The sequence below is a fragment of the Callospermophilus lateralis genome, chromosome 18 (assembly GCF_048772815.1).
Source record: "Callospermophilus lateralis isolate mCalLat2 chromosome 18, mCalLat2.hap1, whole genome shotgun sequence".
NCBI classification, from domain to species: domain Eukaryota; kingdom Metazoa; phylum Chordata; class Mammalia; order Rodentia; family Sciuridae; genus Callospermophilus; species Callospermophilus lateralis.
In genome coordinates, this window is record NC_135322.1 from 48,570,697 (window position 1) to 48,596,837 (window position 26,141).

Genomic DNA, 26,141 nt, shown 5'->3' on the forward strand with positions numbered 1-26,141 from the left:
GTTCAAATGGTTTGTGAAATAACAATCGTTCAGGTCCCAGGAAACGCGCTTAGGAATCAATTGGCTCCACAATATTAACGGTAGATGGTTGCACGACCCCTGGCCACCTCACCCAGTTAACACCGGGAATCTTTTCAGAAGGGGATCCTAACCACTTTGCTTCCTCAGATGCCATTCAATGATACCACGGCCTGGCTCACCTGAGAAGCCCAGGGCTCCTTCTGAAGAGCACAGGCGGTCCCCGGGGTCTTCTCCACCAGGCTCCTGGTAGAGAGCAGGCGCAGTCAGAGGGCGGCCTAGCCAAGCACCCTGCCCACTTACCCCCGGCGCGGGTATGGCCTCGGGCACGCGGCCTCGCCCTGGGTCTGAGCCGCTATCTCACCAGCCACTAGCACCTGGGAGGCACCTGGCGCTGCGCGTGCACAGACGCCTGACTAAGGGAAACAAGGCAAGGATCTCTCCCACCAGGAGCTGCGGGGGCTGCAGAAGGGAATGAGTGCCTGCTTTGGAAGGCGCCGCCTCAGCTCAACGCCTCGCGGTGAGCCGGTAAGTAAAGACCCTCGGGGGAATGTAGCATCCCAGGCACACAGGGCAGAACTGGGCAGCCAGTCTTCCACAGGAGGTAATGGACGGGACCCCAGGCTGGACTAAAACGACCCCAACGCGTGGGAGCGCAGTCCGCGGGCTTTACCCTCAGTTTGAAGAGCATAGGATGCCTTGAGCTCTCCTAAGCGCTGCCTTGACTTGAGTTTCCCGCTCAAGGGCCAGATTCACTTCCGCTGGCGGGACTTCCGGCAGGAACGCCTATCCTCACGCGGAGCCTTGCCTCCCCTAGTCTCCGACGTTCTTAAGAACAGGAGGAATCAATGTGTGGTCATCAAGATTTTGGATGGAGGAAAATCACAATTAGGGGAGATGTCCTGTCCCCTAATCTCACCGCCTCCAGGTTTTATGGTTTCCTTTATCCGGAAGGGCGTTTGCCCCAGAAAAGAGTGGGCTTGGATTGATGAGGCCTGGGCCATCGCTGGCACCCACGCAAGTATTGCGCATGCGCAGGCCTCAACCCAGATCTTCCCAGCCTGCCCCGCAGCCAGTGTTCTGCGTTTATTTCGTTTGTGCTGGATTTTTTTTTTTTTTTTTTTTTTTTTTTGTGGAGGGACAGTCCTGCCACACAGCCGCCCAGTCGGGCCTCAGCCTCAGTTCAGGCCTGGTGTACTTCCCTCCGTCTAGACTGAAAGATCAGGACTCTTGGGTCTCCAATTAGAGTTAAGGCCTCGACTTATCTAATGGTCCTGCTCCATACCTCTACAATAAAATCCAGATCACGGGAACGTCGGGGAGGGAAGTGAGTTACTGTGAAGGGTCAGTGCCTGCCTGCCTGCTGTGGGAAAGGCAACCCATAAGATGAAGAACAGCCAAGCAAGGGCATGACCCATTAGGATCCAAGAAAAACGAACACCCCCCCACCGCCCCCCGCACCTCATCTAACAAGTTCTTGCTTAGGGACACTGGCCTCAGAAACTAATTTGCAGGCAGTTTGGGGGCCTTGAAATATTGAATCATAACACACCCTTCAACTGTAAGTCGGAAACTCGGTCTTGCTCTCCCTTCTGGATTTCCAGTTCACCGTTAGGTCCATCTAAACAGACTCCCATTCTCACTATAGTATTCTTCAAAATGAAATTTAAGATTTTTACACATTGCATTTTAGTCACAGAATATTGTTTGAAGACCACCTTGGTTTTTTTTTTTTTTTTTTACAAAAGTTTGCTTTGTAGTCTTATATGTGGTTACCTTTTATAATTATTCCATGGTTCCTTAAAGTGTTGAATTCAGGATTCCATGTATCATTTAGATCAAGCTTATTAATTGTGTTGTTCAAATAATCTATATTCTGACATGTGTCATCTGCTAGGATTATCATTTACTGAAAGATGTGTGATACTTTTTAAATATGATTGTGAATTTTGTTGATTTCTTTCTGGAAAAGTGCTCCTTATGTCTGTTGGAAATGAGGTCAAGCTGCACGTTATGGAAAAACGAACTAGCATGGCTTATTTTAAGAGAATTTCATTTCTCAAGAATAAAGAAATCTAGTAAAAAAAAATTTATGTGGTGTGGATGGACTAACTCTAAAATTTCAAGGAGGTATAGGTGGCAAAACCTAAATTAGTTATGATGACTCATATACTTATAAGGGGATGGTTTTGTTTTCTGCTAAAACTACACATCCTGAAACATTTCTAAATTTTATTCACTTAAACAAATAATAGTGGTCCTAAAATGTCCATAGCTAAAATCTGTTCAATAGTAAGAAAAATATTTTATTTCTAAAAAACTTAGGGATACCTATGATAAGTAACCCTGAAACAGCAAGCCAGTATTAATGAACTCAATTAGAAATAGCTTTTATTCTCTGAGGAAATGATTGCTTCCTCTTCCCACCTTAAAGAATAAGACTACTAGTAGTTATTACAAATGAGAAAAAAAAGTTTATTGAGGAAACAATTTAACAGCTCTCCTTTAGCAGAATTTTACAGACTAGAGCACAACCTGAAGGCAATTACAGTTTGAGTTAACACTCTTCACAGAATGCTTTTTCTACAACTGGAAAGTTGCTGAGGTTTGTGACATGCCACTATAAATGTAAGTATTATTAAAAATTACAAATTGCTTGGTAATTATTTTGATAACCTCTTGAGCAGCAGCTCCTGTAAGGAAAAGAAGAGAAAAGCAAATATTTGAAAAGAGTAAATTTCAAGAATTTAAGATTTCAATTCTTTGTTACTATATTATTAAAGGAAATAAAACTTTTTGTAGACTTTTACACAATAGGATATTAAGTCACAAATTAAAAGAATTGAGTATTTTAAATTGTGGTGGTTAAGGAAGATTGGCAAGATATATTGAGGGAAAAAAATTTAAATAGTAGTTTGACAAGGGAACTTTTTTAAAGGATGCAGATGCATAAAATATCCTCAAAGAACACCCTTCTTTTGCATTTGATTTTTACTTGTGTGTGTCTTATACCAACAAAGGATATATAAAGATATGTTTGTTCAAAGTGCATTTGTTATTTAGAAAGGATCTATGTTAAATGTTGCCAGTATGATATAACTACTCAAAACAAAACACAAAAGAAAAAAACTACCATGGAAAAATGGTGAGGTCACAGCAAGAAGACGGCCATCTATGAACCAGGAGGTGGGCTTTCACCAGACACTGACCACACTGGCACCCTGATCTCAGATTTCCAGAACTGTTGTTTACAAGGTGCCTAGTCTGTGATATTCTGTAGCCCAAACCAAGAGAAGGAAGAAGTACAGTGAGGGAGGGAGGGAGACAAGTAAAAGGAGTTTTTATGAAGGAGGTGGCATTTTTTATTTGGGTCTTGAAGAACAGATAGGTTCTAGACATGTAGGAAATATATTTTTAAGGCCTAAGAGGAGAAAAGATCTAGGAGCAATAAAAGTGAATGTCTAGGGTAAAAGCAAGTGATTTAGTAAAACTAACCAGAAAAGCTGAGGGAACGAAAGTACAGGGTCTTTAATGTCAACCTATTGTCCCTGGACTTGTTTATGGGAACAGCTGGAGAAAGGGAAAGAAGGAAGGAGAGAATGTGTATGTGTGTGTAATGGTGGTACAGAAAGTTAAGTGAAGGACATGATCAAAACTATGCCTTAGAAGGACTAGTGACTCTTTAGAAATTTAACATGGACTACAGTGAGAGAGACAGAAGGAAGAAAGCAGCAGTATGGGGCAGGGGGTACTAAATAACATCCTGCTACACTGACCTCTGTAATTAAAATAGCTGAGAACAAAGTTCATATTAAAATAGCAAGTGTATTATGTATCAACAGATAAGTCATCGCATCTATGGAACTCACCCCCCAAGAATGCAGCAATGGTGTGTGGCTCAGCAGCTCCATATCGGCAGCTATAGGAAAGGATGGAAATATAAACTTAGATTAGCCTTATGACAGGTGGGGTATTCTCTTTTATGTGCCCTAAAGAATACTCACAATTCATGGACATAATCATCTTTCACCATTACAGATAACCCATATTCCTGAAGGAAGCCAGTGAGACAGGACTTCAACTTTCCTATATCTTCTTCAACTTGATAGTTAGATACACCTAAAAAAAAAAAAATTATATATATTATATATATATATATATAAATGTATGTGTATACACACACATAAAAATTAATTTTCATTAAAATAAATGATTCAAAATTAATGACTACCTCTTTTACTTAATCAGTTTCAGATGTTCTAGTCAAAATCGTAAGATTTGAAACTGAAGAAAAAAATAACAAGAATGAAACCAATTATTTGCAAATATTGGAAACTTATAATTGAAGAAACCAACTAAAATCTATTAAAAATTCAAGTTCACTAAGTCCTTATCAACTGCTCCCTACCCAGCATCTAGAAGAGTACCTGGACATTGGGGCAATAATTATTGCCTGGCATGCATGGGGTGCTGTGTTCGATCCTCAGCACCACATAAAAATAAAATAAAGATGTTGTGTCTACCGAAAACTGAAAAATAAATATTAAAAAAAAATTCTCTCTCTCTTAAAAAAAAAAGAACTAAATGAGAAAACATTCTATTTATATCATTTATAAAAAATACAGTCTTCCTTATTCATTTCTAAGAAACATTAAATGACACCGAGGACATAAAGTTTAATAATAGGTAACATTTATTTAATACCAATAGATGCTGGACACTATACTAAGTACTTCAATTATATTAATTAATTTAATCCTCACAACAACCCTATGAAATAGGTACTATACAGATGAGAAAACTGAGACATGGACAGATGAAGTTAGCATTTATCCTCATTTTTATAGAAAAGAAAACTGAGGCTCAGATTATACTATTTAGCTCATAAATAGCAAACTTAAGATATGAACCCAGAAAGTTCTTAATGATTAAACTATAATATCTCCAAAGGTAAACTATGGTTGTTACTGGAGGAGAAATACAATTATTATTAAAAACTTATCACTATTCTTCATAATAGTGATAGCTACCCTTTACTGAGCACTTGCAAAGGTGCTAGCAATGTGTTAAGTGATTTTCATATTTCACATATTTAACCATTACAATCTAGTAAGAGGAGATACTGCATCTGCCATTCATTGAGAATGGAGACATGGAGAGAAACAGTGGCTTACTCAAGGTCACAGAGATAGTGACAAATCTTGGACTAGAACCCATATTTAACTCCAAAGCCTATGCTATATGTGGTATCTAGTCTCACATAACAGCTCCCAAAACACCAACTGTAAGGTCTCATGTAGTCCTTTCCCATCCTTAATCTTAGCTGGCCCTATGAAACCAATACGACAACATAAGCAATGCAGTGTGGCTTCTAAGAGGTCATAAATAGCTTTGTACCTTCCATATGTGGAATTTTATAGGAAGTCAGACATCATAAAAGTCTACCTTTGGACTTCCATACTAAAAGGAAGTTCAAGCTTATAATCCCAGCTACTCAGGAGGCTGAGTCAGGAGGACTACAAATTTGAGGCCAACCTATGGCAACTTAGGGAGACCCTGTCTTAAAAAAAAAAAAAAAAATTTAATGCTGGGGATGTAGCTCAGAATTAGAGCACCCCTAGGTTCAATCCCCAGTATCACAAAAAACAACAACCACAAAAACCCTCAAATTAGCCACATGGAAATAGATGCCTAGCCACTCTCCAGTTGTTCCTGCCATCCTGACTGAGGTGTCAGGAAATGTCTTGTTGGATGTCTAACTCAGACAAGGCTTCAGAATGATTCCAGCCCAGGCATCATACAACTATATGAGAACCCCTCTCCTAGCTGGGCATGGTGTATACCTGTAATCCCAGCTATTCAGGAGACTTAAGGCAGATAGATTATTAAATTCAAGGCCTGGGCAATTCAGTGAAACCCTGTCTCAAAATAAAATAAAAAGGACTATGGATGTAGCTCAGTGTCTTGGATTTAATCCCAGAACCACACACACTCACACACACACACACACACAAAAAAAAATAGGGCTAGGGTTGTAGTTCAGTGGTAAAGCACTTGCCTAGCATTTGTAAGGCACTGGGTTTGATTCTCAGCACCACATATAAACAAAATAAAAGTTCATCAACAACTAAAAATGCTGTGGCTCAGTACCTGGCATGTGTGAGGTACTGAGTTCAGTTCTCAGCAATGCATATAAGTAAATAAAATAAAGGTCTACCAACAACTAAAAAATAATAATAATAATTAAATAAATAAAAAATAGAATAAAATAAACTTTCCTCAAAAAACAATTGCCTAAGCCCAGTTAATCCATAAAATCATGAGATTGTAATTTGTTTTAAACCACTGTTTTGGGGTGTTTTGTTATACAATAAATTAACCAAAATATATTCTAATTAAATAATATGTATAAAGCAATACATATTTGGCATTTATTCCCCTTTCCTCCCCCCTCTGGTAAATTTTCTGATTGTGACTGTAATCTGGAGGTTTAACTAGATTAGATGGGGCAACTGGCTGATGACAGATCTAGAATATATTGCTATGCAATAATCCTGCGCAATTAAAATTATCAAAAATAAAAATATTCTTAATAAAAAATAAATAAACATTAAAAAATAAATAAAAATTTAAAAAAATAAAAAATGAAAAAAAAATTCTTAATAACTGTAGATCTTTGAGACTATGCCAATTCTGTAATTACTACATTTGCAGACAAATAATGCTAAACAAAGAAATTCCAACATCTTCAGTGTTCTGAATTCAGAAATCACTGGAATACTTCTTGTGCCTTTCCTGTTCTACTGGATTAAAACCAGTGTAAGTCTTAGAACAAAATTATGAAAATTAACAGAAAAAGTTTTCCTTTTTTTTTTTTGATGCTAGGCTAAAAAAATCCCCAGCCCTCTTTCTTTTGAAACACTATCTCACTAAATTGCAGAGGGCCTACATTGCTGAGGCTGGCCTAACTTGCAATCCTCCTGCCTTAGCCTCTAAAAATTACTGGGATTATAGATGTTGGCCACCACACCTGGCAAAAAAAGTTTTCTTTTATTCACATCCAATCAACATTCCTCTATAACAGTTTAGAATCAAACACTACTTGCAAAATTATATCCTCTCTGAGATGAGCTAGGTCTAATCTGTTTACAACATGAAATTCAAATACTACTGTTATAAGTATCCAGAGAACCCTTTAAGATTAAATTTGACTTAAATGTTTATTCAACATTTTATTACATTTGGTAATTTCATTGCTATTCTTACCTGGATATCTACCATGTTGTTTATGAAATCTATCAACAGCCCGTAACATTAAGTATAATACTATCTCATTATCTGGATTGTCCATGCTGGAAACTGAAAGAGAAAAAAAAATGAATATAATTTGGGTAATTTGCAACATATAAACAACAAAGAGCCAAAGTTACTATATACTCAAGTTTCAGGATACAATATTACCACAAATTAAGTATTTTGTTACAATAAAATGAAAATGGTAAATAAAATAATAAAGGGAAATGCATTAAGATGTTACTCAGTGATTATACAACTAACAACTGGAGTCATGCAGTATCTACTGAAGTAGTAACATGACTTTAGCTCTTCTATACAGCATACAATGGACTCAGTGACCTCTATTATTTTTTGTATATATTGTTTTTTTTTTTTTTAATATTTATTTACTTATTTTTAGTTTTCGGCGGACACAATATCTTTGTTTGTATGTGGTGCTGAGGATCGAACCCGGGCCGCACGCATGCCAGGCAAGCACGCTACCGCTTGAGCCACATCCCCAGCCCCAAGTTTTTATATAATATGCATACATTATAATTACTGGGATAGGTTTATAGAATAAAATTAGTGTAAATATTTATATTATTTTTATATTATTACCATATACTTGACACAAAATACTTATATCTTTTAACCTAGCATCAAAAGGTTATTATACTTACTAATTTCATCCTTGTTAACTGTATCCAAACCATATTCTTCAGCTAATGATCGACATCTTACCACTCGAAGAAATGCAGAATTGCTGCCTGAACATAGGAAAGACTTTATGGAAATAATGGTTGTGACAGATGATTACTACAAATCTCAGGTCACCTTAAGAATAGGAAATTTTTCTATGTACACTTCACAGACATGGGAATAAGACAACATGTATTCTATATGGCTTTAATGGTTAGCAGAGAAGGCAGTAAAACACAAGTTATCTTAAATGCATAATACTGGCACAACAATTAGTTTAGCACTGAGTAAGAAGGTGGCACCTCTTTGAGCCTCAGTTTTTAATTTGTAAAATGGGGATAATATTATCTACTTTTGAGAGTTTTTCTGTAGATGAAATGTGGCATATATATAAGTGCATACCTAGCATAATGCTTGATATGGCTCAATAAATAGTAATCCTCATTTTTATGGATAAGTAGTCCTAAAGGAGAGTGGTGGTACGAAGGATTGAACTCAGAGGTGCTCTACCACTCAGTTACATCCCAGCCTTTTTTGTATGTGTGTGAGATGGGATCTTACTAAACTGCCCAGGCTGACCTTGACCTTAGGATCTTCCTGCCTCAGCCTCCTAAATCACAGGGATTACAGGTATGTGCCACTATACCCAGCTATATTAAGGCATTTAAAAACAAAAAAACCCCCAACTTTGTATTATGGAAATTTTCAAACATACCCTAAAGAAAACAGAACAGAGTAAACTTTCAAATACCCGACATTCAGCTTTTAATCTGGTATCATATACTCTAATAGAACAAACACCAATATTGATACAAGGTGCAAAACACACATCTATATCATTGAGACTGTGTAAAACTTAGAATTTTAGCTATTTAAAATTCCTGGGAACATTCCCTGTGGCTCATTTTTATCAAACAAAATAAGGAAATTAGTTCAAGGGGACTTACAGAGTAATTTTAATTCTTTCTCTGAAATGGACTCTGGTGCCTGTAAAGAGATAAATGGGAGTTCATAACCCACTTGAATCTAATGTATGAAATATGATATGTCAAGAGCTTTGTAATGTTTTGAACAACCAATAAAAAAAAAAGAGAGATAAAAGGAGGTCTGCTCCAGTACAATGAGAAGATTAACAGAGGGTATAGCACAAAACCAGTGGCTACGAGAAGTGGCTTGGAGACTGGCTATCTCCAAGACTGGGAGAGGACTTTAGAAACACCTTGTTTCCTTACATCTGGTGTCCTTAGGCAGGAAAGTAAGCATTCCCTCTCTCTCTAACCCCTTTCTGAGTGGAGTTACATAGTTAAATGTGTAGGGCAATGTACCATCAAAGGCACAGTGTACCAACAGCATACCTGGCCAATGGACTGCAGCAACTTGGCAACATGATTGCCCACAGCAGCAGCATCTTTCTTTGCTTTTTCACGGTAACTACAAAACAACAACAACAAAAACTACAATTAACAAACTTTAAGTTAGCAAAATTTAAATTATTATTGTGAAGCAAACAAAAAACTTCTTTCTTTTTCATGAAAAAATACTGGCCTAGCAACATGAAATACAAAAATGCTAAAGAAATGCTAACAGCAACACCTGTTAGTGGTTGAGGATCTTTCCAGTGTTGGTGATAGACTCCTGAAGCCCACTAAAACTGAGGCTCCCACTATAATTAAGAGCACCCAACTTCTGCCCTCTTGGAAGGGTCCATAACCCAGGGTTCTCTGACAGAAGACCTAATAAAATATATCACTAAAAAACATGACTTGCCTCCTTAAGTCAAGTCAAGAAAAGTTAGACTTCAAAACTGTCCATCTACAAATTCCTACAAAATTTCTCTTTAGGTCTATTTACTTTTCACCCTCTAAAAATGATCAGTGGTCAAGCTGACTACTTGCCATGTGAGGTAACACTTCTCAATTGACATTTCTCAGGTTTTGAATACTCTGAACTCTTAGACTATGACAACAAACTAAGATTTGTTAAACAATGAATGACATCTCTTGTGTGACATAATTTGACCCTTGGGGAAACCAAGCCAGTAGTCTGGATTCACTGGCATCCTGCCCCAGTTACACAAAGGTAATATCCATGTAGACCCATTCCTATAATAGTTTATCTAGGTCAGGCTAGTAATACTGGATAGCAGATATCTATCTATAATTATGGACTCCTTAAATTACGAAAGAGTAATTACAAAAAAAAAAAATCAAAATTAAGGACTTCACAGTTCAAAATTATAGACAGTAGGCCATGATTAAGAGTTAAGGCTCTGAAGGGCTGGGGATGTGGCTCAAGCGGTAGTGCACTTGCTTGGCATGTGTGCGGCCCGGGGTTCGATCCTCAGTACCACATACAAACAAAGATGTTGTGTCTGCCGAAAACTAAAAAATAAAATATTAAAAAAAAAAAAATTCTCTCTCTCTTAAAAAAAAAGAGTTAAGGCTCCGAAATTGGGTTTCATGGTGTTCGAATCTATGGTTCTGTCATTTACCAGCTGTCTCTCAATAAGTTACCTTTCCTAGGCTTTAGTTTCCTCATCTGTATAAAGTTGCTGTGAATCATTGTTTTAAATGAATCAATGCATAGACTAGTTCACAGTACAGAGTAAGTAATCAAACGGTAGTTTTATATTGAAATTTGAAAGAAAAAAATCTGTCCCCACATTAAGGAACTCTGCACTTCCCACTCACTTTTTTTTTTGAACCAAAAATTGCTCTAAAAATAAAATTTATCAAGAAACCAACCAAGCAACAAACAAAAAAATTGCTCCCTAAATTCTTTATTTTTATTTATTTTTTATTGGTTGTTCAAAACATTACAAAGTTCTTGACATATCATATTTCATACATTTGATTCAAGTGGGTTATGAACTCCCATTTTTACCCCATATACAGATTGCAGAATCACAACGGTTACACATCCACGTTTTTACATATTGCCATACTAGTGACTGTTGTATTCTGCTATCTTTCCTATCCTCCACTATCCCCCCTCCCCTCCCCTCCCATCTTCTCTCTCTACCCCATCTACTGTAACTCATTTCTCTCCCTTGATTTTTTTTTTCCCTTTCCCCTCACATCCTCTTATATGTAATTTTGTATAACAATGAGGGTCACCTTCCATTTCCCTACAATTTCCCTTCTCTCTTCCTTTCCCTCCTATCTCTTATCCCTGTTTAATGTTAATCTTTTTCTCATGCTCTTCCTCCCTGCTCTGTTTTTAGTTGCTCTCCTTATATCAAAGAAGACATTTGGCATTTGTTTTTTAGGGATTGGCTAGCTTCACTTAGCATAATGTGCTCTAATGCCATCCATTTCCCTGCAAATTCCATGATTAATTCTTTATTTTTAAAACAGCAAGGTAATAATAGACTTACATATGATTTCTGATAAAATGTTTATCTCTAATATAAAGAGGTTAAACTGTTACATAGTTTGGAAACAGTGACTTACACATTTTGTAGTTTTATATATTTGCCCGAATCTGCAATCATATCAGGAATTGTGCCTCGAACAGGTAAATTTCCTTGACCCTCTTTGGCCACAAATTCTTTTAAGGCACGGGCTAAAATCCAAAATGGTGGAGTCTAACACAAGAAAAAAATTAACATTAAGTAGTGTTTTATTTTGACCTAGAGGTTAAGATAGCATTATTTTTACTTGTTGTTACCTGTTTGGTGATATTTATGCAGCGATCGTCATTAAATATATCTTCAATACTGCTTGGAATCTAACAAAAGAACATGAAATATTTATTTATACTAAGAACTTGCCCACCTTATTTTCAATGTTATTTATTCAAGTACTTTGAATTCTCAGAGTGTAGAAAATACCAACTTCTGATTTGTTTAGTTTTATTAAGAATCAGAACCTGCTGGAGCTCAGATGGGGGAAGAAAGAATGAAACCAAGTCCTCTCCTGCCCACTACTAGCATTCAAGGCTGGTCTATTCTCCTATATCCGAAATGGAGTAAAGGAGCCCAAGTAAGTCATTTTTGTAGTTAACATCTCCAGATGACAAAGATAATGTAGACATCTGTACTAAATCAGATTTATAGTTCTTCATGGTTTTCCTGCTTGTCAAAAAAATTTGAAATCCTTGCACCTTAACTAGAGACTACTAAAAGAGACAACCACTCTGAAAAAAACTAAGATATTTTATTAGCAAGTAAGATCATCAAATATTATTAAAACTATACAAATTATAGGCTTTGATTCTACTATTATATGGAAAAAAGAAATTTCTTGGTGGAAACCCCCTACTGATCTTTCTGCTTCTTACCTCAGTCCCTTCCATTCTAGTCTGCTCACAAGAATCAAAATGAACTTTAAGAAATACAAAGCAGATTATTCCACTTCCCTACTCAAAATCCTTCAGTGGCCTACAAGGCCCTATTATGATCCAGTTCTTTCTGCCTTTCCAAACTCAATCCTTCCCACCACTTTCCCCCTCTTCACTTCAATTACACTGGCTTTCCTAATGACCCTTGAACAATGCCACGTTTCACTCTACTTCTGAGCCTTTGCATATGTGTTTCCTCTGCCTGAAAAGTTTCCACCAGAACTCTGCATATCACTTCACTCATACTTCTGCTTAAATGCATCTCTTCAAAAGTTTTCCTGACCCCCATCTAAAATTTGCCTCCTGAACCCAGACCACCTCTGACCTATCATGCTTTTGCCCTTTGTTCTGTTCTTATTTTTGTTAAAAGCAACCAGTATATTTATATCTGTTTATTAAATTTACTGTATTCCCAACCACTAGAACTTTATTTTTCTTTTAAGTGCGGTTCATTTTCTATTCAGTGAAATGCACAGATCATGTATAATCTGGTGTATCTTAATAACTATTCATATGTATTTTCAATATCATTCCAATTAAGAATTAAGAAATAGAAAATTTTGCCAGGCATGCATGGTGGTGCATACATATAATCCCAGGGGCGGGGTGGGGGGTGGCGCTGAGACAAGAGGATTGCTATTTCAAAGACAGTCTCAGCAAAAGCAAGACACTAAGCCACTCAATGAAACCCTGTCTCTAAATAAAATATAAAATAGGGCTGGGGATGTGACTCAGTGGTTGAGTGCCCCTGAGTTCAATCCTCTGTACCCACTTGCCACCAAAAAGGAAGTAGAAAATTTCCTTTACTCAAGAATATTGATTCACAAAGCATAAACTTTAATCACTCAGCAACACTGTTTCATTGTCTTCAAAAAAGTCTGCAATGATAGTTTAAGGACCTTCCTAATGCTGAAAAGCAGCAATTTTGCTGTTTTAAACTATAAGAAAATTCTAACTTAATTTAGCAGGTTTGTCATTCCAAAGATTCCCCAAAACTTCACAAGCCAGACTTCAACAATAAAACAGCAAAACAAAAAGCACCTAAGTTATCCTCCAAATAATTTTTAAAGTCTATAATATTATTTAGAACATATTCCATTATATCCAACTAATTACTGTCAGAAGAAAATGCAGAGTAGGGGCTGGGGTTATAGCTCAGTGGTACAGCTCTCGCCTCACATGTGCAAGGCCCTGGGTTTAATCCTCAGCACCACAAAAAAAAAAAAACTAAATAAAAAATAAAGTTAAAAAAAAAAGAAAGAAAGAAAATGCAGGGTAACAAAATTTAACTCTTCAGGCAACACTATTTTGGACCAGCAAAATACCACCTTAGTCATATAATCCCTACCCCAAAACGATTGATATTCACAAATTATATGCTTCACATAATTTATATAAGTTATTATATGGATGTTTTTATCACTATTAAATGATAAAGTATGCACATAACATTTTAACAAGTGCAATACAAAATTTTTTTTTCCCTTTATCCCTGTGGTGCTGGAGATTGAACCCAGGGCCTCCCACATGCTAGGCAAGTGTTCTACCACTGAGTTATACCACCAACCCACAAAATTTTTATTAAAACAAGCCTCAAGATGTGTTATAGATATTTTAACTATACATTTAGGAAATATTAATTAAATAAATTGTTTATAATCAACTTTTACATCTGAGGACTTTGGGAAACAGTTTTTTCTATCCTTTTTTTCTTCTTTTACAGTAACAGGGATTATGTTCAGTAGTACTCTACCATTGAGCTACATCCCCAGATTTTTTTTTTTCCAGACAGGGTTTAAGTCGCCTGGCTGGCCTCAAACTTGCAATCCTCCTGTTTCAGCCTTCTGAGTAGGGAAAACATCTTTCACATATGAATTACTCTGTGATTCTTTTAATACCTGAGTTGTATTTAGTGCTGTATTCACATTTTTAATAGCTTCTTCAAAATTCTCTTCATCTTCTGGAGCTCCATTCTCATTCTTTAAAATTCCTATTAAAATAGAAAATGGTTAACAAACAATAGCCCTTTTCTTCTCACTCCTGTCCACCCGCCACCAACACCACAGAAATAATCCTGTCAGAGTCTGAAGGGAGAATTAGAATATCGAACCTTAAGTAAAAATATGACTTATCATTTGTCCTCCCTTAAACTATACAAAGAATGGGCTCCTTCACCTCCCCAGAGGAAAAGTAAAATAAAAGTTCTGATATCATCTGATAAAAATATTAAAAGAAATCCACTAAACATCTATTTCAAGCAATTTGCTTCCCAAACTTTATACAATACTTAACCACATCCCATAATATTACCTTGTCTAATCAAATCTCTGAAGTCCTCTTTTTCTTTATAGGTTTTAGGTATTCGTCCATTTGTCTAAATTGGTTAAAAATTTTAAAAATCTAGTTATAAAAACTCAAAATATGGAAATTGAGAGTTTAAAGTTCCCCCATTTGCCATGAGATTTCACTGACAAATATATACCTCAGTGAAATCAGAGGCTCACTTGATAGAAAACAGAAACTGCAGGCCATTCCTCTATATGCATTCCCCCTGCCAGTTTCACAATGACATCTATTCAAATTTTGGTTTGTTAATAAAAATATCAATATTAAAAGAGGAACTGTTAGATTTAAATTTAAAAGCTCCCACCTGCCCTAATACCCCATGAGGAAAAAAATTAATCTCCCATTCCCTCCAAGAAAACCCATTATAATAAATAGAAATTAGTCACATATGGATTTTTTTTTTTTTTTTTAAAGGACATACTTCACTATACCACTGTGCTAGATATTTAGCTACGATCACAATCCAAGGAGTATGGCTATGGTCCTAAAAATAAGAGACAAATCAAAGAAAATATCAGTATTAGTTAATATCAAGTCTTTATTCTACCATCTTGTTTTCAACAATATTTATTTATTGATTGATTGATTGATGGTACCCTGTTTACTTTGAGACCGGGTCTCACTAAGTTGCTTAGGGCCTCAATTAATTGCTGAGACTGGACTCAAACTTGTGATCCTCCTGCCTCAACTTCCTGAGAAACGTAAAACGTGTACTTGGATGCCTGGCTACTTTAGAAATTTTTTTTAGAGGCCGTGTCCAATGTAACCCCTTGTATGTCAGGTAGGTATTATGTTCCTGTTTTTCTAGCAAGAAAAAAGCTTCAGAGGCTGCCGCTCAACAACAGTTCAAATCTCGATTTCAGATCCCAATCCTAGACTAAGAAAATGGAATATTCTCTGTATTTTTTGATGAACCAAATAGACACCTACATTTTAATTAATATGTAGGTGTTCTTTAAATTATATAGTTCTTTAAATTATATAGTCTGTTATAAATATTATATAGTTTCCTTGGTAATTTTCAAACACTAAAAATAAGTCTCAAGAGGCTCAATTTCAACAAACATAACTCCAAATTCAAACTATTTTTAAAAAATATTTATTTAGGAAAGGGTTATGAAGAGGCCTTCTGGGATTTTTTTTTTTTTAATTTTTTAATTGTAGATAAGACACAATACCTTTGTTTATTTTTATGTGGTGCTAAGGATCAAACCCAGTGCCTCAGCCATGCTAGGCAAGTTCTCTACCACTGAGCTACAACCCCAACCCAGAGGACTTCTGGGATGTTAATGTCCCATTTCTTGACTTAGGTGGTAATTACAGAGATGTTCAGTTTATGTACTTTTCTTCAATAAAGAAGTTTTTTGTTTTTTTTAATTTTGTGGAAAATAAATTTATTGGTAACAAGGAAGATAAAATGTTATTGTGTGATCTGGATGACAGGAATATGGAGGTTTATAGTATTGTCTCACATTGGTATAATTCAAAAACCTTATATTAAAAAAAAAAGTCTTAAGTCTACCTATAAATGTAAGGTTATACATACTAACCTTATAAATACTAACCAACCTTTTTTTCCATGTGATCCAAATCATAAGACTGAAAATGTTCTCTCAGTTCAGGAAATGGCTTATCCAGTCGTAGATCTTCTAATGCATTATCTGGATGAGATTCTATTACTGTGAAACAAATAATCCAAAAAGAAAAACTTAATTCTTTATAAGAACTTAAGAAATCTATAATTTTCAAATGGTCATAAAACCTACAGATTTTTTTCACCATGTTATGGAGGTCACAATTTTTTTTAAATATTAATTTTTTAGTTTTAGGTGGACACAATTTCTTTCTTTCATTTTTATGTGGTGGTGAGGTTTGAACCCAGTGCCTCATGTGTGCTAGGTGATCACTCTCACCACTAAGCCACAAACCCAGCCCTGGAGATCACAATTTATAAATAGTAAAATGCACAAATTTTAAGTGGAATATAAATTTTAATAAAGTAAAACCAAGATTCCTTTAGAACAGAATTTGTTATGATGACTCAAAAAACTCAAAACTGACAATGTATATGTACAAATACCTGACAACTTACTCTTGCCCCTCTTGTAGTCTTAAAAATCAGATAACATTACTATCTACCTACATCTCTTCCCTAGAAACCCAATGGTCATCTTGAGTTTTTGTTTCCTTGGCCCCAACATCAGTTGCTACCCACTTCCTAACCTCATTTTGTACACTGCTGTCTATGTGGGGAAGTACAAGAGTGTTCAATTTCAGTGCATGTTTAGAACAAGGTACAATTTTGTCACTTGATAGCTTAGGCAAATAACAATCTGTGTCTCACCTATAAAAAAAATAGACTATCTCATAAAGGTTTTAGAAAGAGTAAATGAAATAATCCATATGAAGGCAGGCACACAACTAGTAATGTTAACCTTCATTATTTACCTCCAATTTCCCTCTTCTCTACCCTATAACATCTTCCCTAAGTTCAGGGGTTCTCATTGTCTCTCTCTCCCTTTCCTAGACCACTGGAAATTCACTGACAGCAATGCCTGTAATTTCAGTGACTTGGGAGGGTGAGGCAGAAGGATCACAAATTGAGGCTATCCTCAGCAACTTAGAACCTGATTAAAAAATTTTTTTAAAAGGTGGGAATATAGCACAGTGTTTGAGCATCCTGGGTTCAATCTCCAATACCATCTATAAATACACACACACACACACACAAACATCAATCCCTGTCTCCAATCTTTGCCCCCTTTAAGCCCATTCATTCCCCATAACTTCAGAGTGATTCATTTAAAATGAAAAATTTTACCCTGTCACTCTCCCACTTGTAACTTTTAAATAGCCCACCATCAACAAACCACTCCCTAACTGCCCATAGATGGGCACACAATTGGCACAGGATTCAAACATTTTCTTGAGTAAATATGGAACATTGCATGAGCACTGAAAGAAAATTTTATGAAAATCTAAGGTTACAATTTTTATAAGTAAAGGGCTAAGATCAGTCCTGAACCAATGTAAGCCTACCTATGAATTACTTTGGTCTCATATAATATTGTTTCCTTGGAAACAATAGTCAGGTAAATGCCTTCCTTGTCATATGGAATTGCTCATAAACTGGGAAAACTGCAGGAGAATGGAATAAAAGGTTGGTGCTGGGCTGCAGATGTAGCCCAGTGGCAGAGTACTTGCCTAGCAAGCGCAAAATCCTAGGATCAATTTCTAGTACTAAAAAAAAAAAAAAAAAGAAGACGACTGGTAGGAGAAAAGGTGGTGTGTCTTTGTGTCAGGGTGATTCACATATCTCTTGTGGCAGCCACACATGCCCTATGTGGGTTAGGGGGCAAAAAAAAATTTAGGTACTTATATAATTGCTGGACCTCCTAACAAGCAGCAGATATACAACTGTATCTCTGCTTTGTATCATTCTGTAACGCTACGTAAAGCAATAGTAGATTAAAGCATACTGGGGAAAAAACAAGCATATTGAGTCAGACTGCCACTTTGAACCTATAACCAGAGATGTGCTGCTACAAATTTACTTCATATTTAAAATAGACTCTCTAAATTATCAAGTTTCTAAAACCATAACTAAAGCAACCAATAGCAAGACCCATATGCTCAACAATTTTACCTGGATGTTCTTTTATAATGATCCTCATATAACCAACCAGTCCATATGTCCTACAGATCAAAAGAGGAATTTCAGAATTCCAGAGGACATCTGCTAAACGTAGCAATGTACTATAAAGGAAAACAAAATAGAACATAAGCAAATGAATATATGCCAAATATAAAACATGCGAAACATGAAAATACATTAAAATAATGCAAATTTCTTAAGAAATAATAAATGCAAAGACACATTGCATTTGCATAGCGAGTCAAGAATACACTAAAAAGCAAGCAATTTCACAAGGATGCAGAGTCAAAGTATACCTTGAACTAGAGGTATATGAAACCCTAGTCTTTTGTATTAAGAAGAATATTATTGAAAAACACTTCCTAAACATTTCTATGACAGAAAAAAAAATTTATAAAACCTGGAAATTTAGAGACACCCTGTCTTAAAATACAAAGGGCTGGGGATGTGGTAGAGTACCTCTACATTCAATCCCCAGTTAAAAAAAAAGTAAACACACACCTCTGATAATTTCTATAATCAGCTCTAACTAGTTTTTAATCACTAAAAAGTAATCAATGTTCATTTTAAGTGCTCTAAATACATCTACAAAAAGTTTCATATCTGAGCATTTTCTCTTTTCCATCTTTTCTACACTAAAATATACATAAGAGCTTCAAACTGAAGATTTCCATCAAATTTAAGAATTTCAGAAACCATATCTTAGACTGTATAGAGAAAATAAAACTATACAAATCTAGTAACATTGAAATTAAAATATATATGTAATACATACATATATATATATATATATATATATATATATATATATATATATATTTTTTTTTTTTTTTTAACATCAAAATTTACCTTTCATGAAGCTGAGTTGCAACCACAACAGTAAACCTACAGAAAAATGAAGGATCATTGTCTAGGAGGTTTTCTGGACTCTAAATGAGACAGGGGAAAAAAATCCAATAATTTTACAATCATATTAAACACAGCAGAAACACAAGCTCTTGTAGAATAAATATGTAACAAATTCCAACTAACATAAATAATACAAAGATTCAAAATTCTAAGTTTCTATGGCTTTGAACTATTAAAAATTATTTTCCAGCATGGAAATAATAATGTGCATACCTCTTCCACAAAACTTCCAGAGACATCATTATTTAGTTCTTGTAAGAATTCCATGGCAGCTTCAGCTCGGTTCTTTTTAAATTAAAAACAAAGCATTTGGCTTCAATTAGAAAATACTTATTTACAATGTAAACCCCTTATTTACAGATCAGGCAAAACAGACTGTGAAACTATCAAAATTTCATGCATAGTATGACAACTCTGCTCCTCACAGTGTTTAAAACTACAGTTCAAGTTGAATACGACTTAAACAGGGCTAAACTGTCCTTATCCAGAGTTCTTAAATAACCACATTATTTGCCCTTGACTTTTCTGATTAGGCAAATAACCAAAAACCCTAGGTAGCAGGGAGGGATATCCCGGATCAAGTTCAGACTCACTCTAACCACCCACATCTGCAATCCTATACAAGTGGTCAATCCTTCAAAGAAATGTCACTTCCATTCAGAATATTAAACTAAGTTCATGAGCAAAATTTTGGGGAGGGAAGGATGGGGGAGGGAAATGGGGGCAGGAGAGATGGTGGAATGAGATGGACATCATTACCCTAGGTACATGTATGGCTGTACAAACAGTGCAACGCTATACTGTGTACAATCAGAGAAATGAAAAGCTGTGCTGCAATTGTGTACAATAAATCAAAATGCATTCTGCTGTCATATATACCTAATACAATACTTCTAAATTCTTAAACTACCAAACATATAAAAGACTTATCAGATTAGAAAAATAGGCTAACTTTTTTCTCAGAAAATAAGCTCTTTTTAAGTCAAAACTTTTCAGGTAACCAAGACATAGTGGCATTATTAGATGTTAATACACAACTGTATTCTGTAACAAATATTTACCTTGCCAATACTGCTTCTTTGAAGGAAAAAACTAAAGTGGACAGAATAAAAAAAACAATTAAAGGCTTATATGGCTATAAAGGAAAAGTTGATTATAATAACATGTGTATTGCATTTATAATATAAAACAAACACTATTTTTTTAATATTTATTCTTAAGTTTTTTAGGTGGACACAATATTTTTATTTTACATTTATGTGATGCTGAGGATCGAACCCAGTGACTTGTGCATGCTAGGCAAGCGCTCTACCACTGAGCCACAACCCCAGCCCAAACAAACACTATTTTGACAACACATTGTTAACAGTCTTCTTGGAGGAAGAAAATCAGATGAAACTTAAAAACAAAATTGAGCTAATAAATCAGTATTTCCCAAAGTGTGTACCACAGAATACAAATTTTACAAAATGCTCTGAGAGAAAAGAGTTCCCAGGTTAAAAAAAAAAGAAAATGGTGGGGGGGATACTATATGCTGTATTTCCTTCTTAGAAATTCATAAAATACATTATACACACAATATTAAAATTTTATAGTAAAGAAATTTTAACTTCATTAGACCCACTTCCCAAACTTCTTTGACCATAGAAGCCACTGGCCCATTTAACAGTTATTAACATTTCCTAGACCAATGTTCCTGAGACCACCCTGGGAAAATGCTTGCTTCTGCAAGAAACTAAAACAGATTTATTCTGGCTTCTTCCCACACATACTCCCATCATGTCCCAAAGCCCAATGTGAGGCTGCTTGTTATGGTTTAGATAGGAGGTGTCCCCCAAAAGCATACATGTGAGTCAATGCAAGAAATGATACAAGAGGAGGAGAAATGATTAGATTATGAGAGTTGCAATCTAATCAGTGGAGAGGGATTAGATGGATGGTAACTGTAGGCAGGTAGGGTGTGGCTAGAAGAAGTAGGTCACTGGAGGGTGTGACTTTGGAATTTATATTTTGTCTCTGAGTAGCAGCACTCTCTCTCTCTGTGCTACCTGGTTGCCATGTCCTGACTTTTCCTCTGCCACACTGTTCCACTATGATGTTCTGCCTAATCTCAGGCCCAGAGCTATGAAGTTGGCTAATCATGGACTTAACTATCAAAACTGTGAGCCAGAATAAACTTTTCCTCCTCCACACTGTTCTTGTCAGGATTTTTGGTCACAGCAACAAAAAGCTAACTGAAACATCACTGATCAACCAAATAAGAAAGAAAACAGGACTTTTTTTTTTTTTTTTAACCTATACCAATAAAGAGTTATGTTATGGATAGCCAGGAACTTGAAACTACTACCCAAAGAAATGATACCAAAGCTAAATATGAACTAAATTCTGGTTTTCATTGTATTTTCTCATTTGTTATTGTCTACCAACAAATACAATGTGAGATCCCAGACTCCCTGAAAGAGTGAACTTAAAATATAATTTGGGAAGGTTCTGAAAGTCTAACTATGATAATCTGCAAAGAATGATATATAGACCATATTTAAAACTATTTTTATAGAGGTAGTATATTATGGTGAAAAATTTACCTGGATTAAACTCAGGAGACATCCCCCCAAAAAGGTATTATTTTTCAATATTCTCATAATCCCCAAATACAGTGGTTGTGAATTATATACAAATACCTAAGAATCAACATGAAGATTTAGAAAGTGCACAGATTTCGCAAATAAGGGAATAATGACTATTCCTTTGAATTAATAACAACAAAAGTGGTGATAATGGGTATCTTTTGTTAATGGACTACTTTCCAGACACTGTGCTAAGTAGCACTTGAACTGTATTAACTCATTTCCTCCTCCCCATAATCCTAAACACATAGAAGACTTCCACCATATAGTCAAGTCACTGATCAAGTCACTGCTTTCCCTAACATACATATGTTTGAAAAGAAAAGAACATACTTGTTTCCAGCATCTTCTCCGCTGACCTGATTTCCATCAACAATTGTAAATGATCCAATACCTGGGAGATAAAATTGAGTTAATCAAGAATATATATTTCTAGACCAGAACTTAAAAGAAGATTGTGTTCTCAATTTAGAACACAACTACCAAATTACATTACCTGGAAGTACTAAGTTTTTAAGAATTTCAGTTCCTGTAGCTGTTGCATGTATTAGGCAAACATGAGCAGATTCCAAAGCTTCTTGCCCATGATCACCCCACAACCTAAAATAAGATACAATTCAACATTTAAAAAATTATCACAAAAATAAACCTTTCTCACTTTCTGAACAGTGATTTAAAATGTTTTTTACACAGACTAACTGATATGATAACCACAGCACTATGTCAGGCAGGAATAGATTGCAGGATTATATGGCAGAGTAACTGAAGATTCAGACAGGTTATATTTTGCATAATTCAAGGAGAAGCATCAAATCAGAACTACAAACTTGGGTCTCCTTGCTCCTTGTCCATCAAGCTTTTCATGTGAGATAACTTATAGAACAGAAAGTCTATAGTTATACTCATCAACATTAAAGAAATGTATTGTAACCAAATGCAATGATGAGTACCTGTAATCCCTGCTACTCAGGAGACTGGCAGGAGGATCCCTGAGTCAAGCTCAGGAATAGTCTGGATAACACAGCAAGATGCCATTTCTGAAAAAAGTAAAATACATCTTGCACCTAAAGCCTAATCTGTTCCCTAGTCATTTCTCCTAGTGGAAAAAGTGGATCCAAGTACATTTAAGATCTTAATATAGGACTTTTATCACCGGACATCTGCAAAAATAAGCAAAAGTTTTACCAAGAAAGCTAACCTATTATCTGAAAAGCCTCACACCAACTTCTACAAAGTGCTTTAAAATACAATACCTGACAAGCACTTTAATGGTTAGTAGATGCATTAACAAACAAATAAGTAATAAGAATTAGAAATTTATGTTATGAAATGATGTACACCAGCATATCATTAACAGGGCAAGGTACATTATCACACATGTGTCATGGCTTCCAGGCCAACCTGGTTACTTCCACCAAAAAAAATAAAAAACTCTTATCCTTTTTTTTGTCAGCATCGGGGAGGTCAAACCATGAGAAATGCCATAAGTCAAACAAGTAAGTACTAGCAGCCCAGAGGATTGAGAAAGACTGATGCGCTTTCCATGTCACCTGATATAAAGCAAATTACTCTTACTGTGTAGAGTAAATCATAACCAATGCCCCATTCTTTTTTTTATTTCCTTAGCATCCATCTCTCCATCCTAAGCTCCATAAGAGCCCAGACCACCCCTCTATATTCACCACTGGTAATCCAGCGCCTACCATAGATCACAGAACATCTGTCAAATGAATGGAGGAATAGCCTGGAAGAACTAAACAGACTGGAAAACATCTGTTTTTTCCAGGAAAGTAGGGCACAAAGACATATTTAATTGATAGAACCTTAGTAATTGGAGAATGGGTCTAAGAATAATGGTGTATCTCTAGGTTCTATGATTGAAGAAAGGAACCAAACAAAAAGACACTCTTTATCTCTAGTTGGCCTGAGAGCCAGGACCTTGATGTCTAATACATAACTTTGCTTCTAATTGCTTCCCTCTGAGACTTGCAAACCAATAAGCAGTTCTCACTATAAAAAATAAAGTTTGGTCCTTTCTTGGAATGACCTTGATTAAAAATCTTCTTTTGGTGCTTGATCATATATGATGACATCTTCATTCAAAACACAGATATTCCAAGAATTTGCAAGAAAACACCTGGTTACAAGGGCTCTGCCACTTTGTTTCTTCCCCCAAAAGCTTGGGAGTAGTGATAAAACTGAGTACAAGCTCTGAAAAGGTCAGAGGGCCTGAGTTTAAAAATATGGAGAACTCTGGGCAAGTTATTTAACGTCTCCAATACTCAGTTTCCCCTCTGTAAAAACACAAGAATGTCTACCTTCAAGAACACTCTCAGAACTGCCCAAAGCCCCTAACTAGTACTAGATTGTAGGTCCAAATGGAAGTTTCAGTCCTAACTTCTCTTTGATTTGGGGGCTCCAGGAAGGGGAGGACACATTTTTATTACCTCCACTGACTCAACACATAGAAGATACATAATAAGAAGTGGGAAAGCAATAAGGAAAACAGGAGGATGAAGAAGGAGCCCGATGGTTTAATTCTGCCCTATCCATTAAGGCAGTTACTGGCTATACATGACTACTTGGCACCTGATGTGAGACTAGCATGAATTAAGGTGTGCTCTAACTGCAAAATACTTGATTTATAGTATTTTGATTTGATTTCAAGATAACATGAATGAAAAAGTAAAATAGTTCAATAACTTTTTATATTGATTACGTGTTGAAAGGGCAATATTATGGACATACTAAGTTAAATAAACTACATTATAATAATTTATTTCTCTCTCTTTTTTTTTTTACTTTAAGGTGACTACTAAAAAATTATAATTACGTACATAAGTGGCCCTCATGACAGACTATTATTATATTGGTACTGGACAGAGCTAGTTTAGGACAATGCCTGACAGTCGGTGCTGCTCTCGGCGAATCGGAACGGGGTACAATTGATCCCACCCCTTTCTGCAAAATGAGAGGCTGGGAAGCCAGCTGACCCGGAGACCGCGCACTTGGAACCGCAGACCACGTGGCAAGTGGGCGCACCCCTCGGAGCAGGGTTGTCCTGGCCTTGCAGTAACACTCCGACCCCGGTCCAGGGCCCAGGGCGCCAGCTCCCCGCGCCCCGCACGGCCGGGCCGGGCCTGGCCAGAAGCCCGAGGGAGGCCCGCCCCCATGGTCCGCGCGCTCAGGCCCGGCCCGGACGCGGGGGAGCCCACCGGCCCTCCCGCTCAGCTCAGTGAGTCCCGTCTCACCTCAGCTGCCGGTCGTACTTCTGCTCCTTGAGCAGCTTCCCCGGCTGCGCCATGGCCGCGCCCGCCGCGCCACCAGCCCAGCCGCTGCCAAACGCCGCCGCCGGCTCAACACGCGCGCAGGCGCACCGAGCACCTTTCGCCACCACCGCCTCCTGCGCGTCGCCCGCAGGGGGCGCCGCCGTTGCACTGCGCACGCGTCACCGGAACGCCCTTGCGACCGCAGCCACTGCAGGGAACCTGGCTGAACTTGGTGGTCGGTTGTGCCTGGATACCCAAGTGCCGTTAATACGCCAGCCCAACCCTCTGTCGGTGCAGTAATTGTGGGGGACTCGGGCTTTGGAATCAGGCGGACTTGGATTTTAATCACTTCCTGCTGTGAGCATTTCTCTTTGCGGTCCTTAGTTTGCTCACCTGTGCAATGGGAATGAATGGGTCTTGGAGAGAGAGGTCTTTCAGCCTTAAATGAAAAAATTTTAATACACAGGGCCAGACTCACAAAGAATCTTGTATGAAAAATAATTTTCATTATAACGTACGTCATCGTTTACCCATTTCTTTCAACCTGTCATTCAACAAGCCCACACCTGAGGACAGGTTTTTGAACCTCAAACCAGCTGCTCCTGGCTGCAAAGCAACGAAAATAATAAATCTGGGTCCTGTTCTTGGAGAGTGCACAATCCTGTGAGCAGAGGTGGACAGAAAACAAGCGCTCACCAGAAAATGTGGTCCTCCCATTGAAGCAAGATGGGGGTGCACAGAAGAGCCCCACCCCACTCCTCCTCTCCAGGAATTCTTCCTGTGGTGTGGTGATGGAAGTGTGTTTTTAAGCAGAAGGAACAGCAGGTGTCATCTGTAGGAGGCAAAGTAGGCAAGGTAGGCTTTAGGTACAAGTGAAATGTAGTCAAGTGAAGGACCACGGAAAGAGAAGCCCTACTTCCTGAAAAACTTCTTTTTCAGAAAGAGTTTGGCTGTGCTGTGAGACATGAGGAACTGGTAGAGGGAGGGGGCTAGAGGCTC

General features: G+C 36.9%; 1 protein-coding gene across 2 annotated transcripts; it reads right to left on the minus strand.

The window, feature by feature from the left end:
• Positions 1-2,469: 2,469 nt before the first annotated feature.
• Positions 2,470-25,222, minus strand: Nae1 (NEDD8 activating enzyme E1 subunit 1). 2 transcript variants are annotated; one of them, XM_076837436.2, is made up of 20 exons: positions 25,125-25,222; positions 22,370-22,473; positions 22,207-22,267; positions 20,308-20,338; positions 19,460-19,531; positions 19,187-19,266; positions 18,329-18,438; positions 16,252-16,361; positions 15,104-15,166; positions 14,647-14,710; positions 14,235-14,326; positions 11,665-11,724; positions 11,448-11,581; positions 9,351-9,426; positions 8,943-8,982; positions 7,977-8,063; positions 7,285-7,377; positions 4,023-4,137; positions 3,888-3,937; positions 2,470-2,711 (listed from the first exon to the last, which is right to left on the minus strand). In XM_076837436.2, the coding sequence occupies exons 1-20, from the start codon at positions 25,175-25,177 to the stop codon at positions 2,602-2,604; spliced, it is 1,605 nt and encodes a 534-aa protein (XP_076693551.1). In that variant the 5' UTR covers positions 25,178-25,222; the 3' UTR covers positions 2,470-2,601. The 2 variants fall into 2 exon arrangements, with proteins under 2 accessions (XP_076693551.1, XP_076693552.1); XM_076837437.2 differs by lacking the exon at positions 15,104-15,166.
• Between the last annotated feature and the right edge of the window lie 919 nt (positions 25,223-26,141).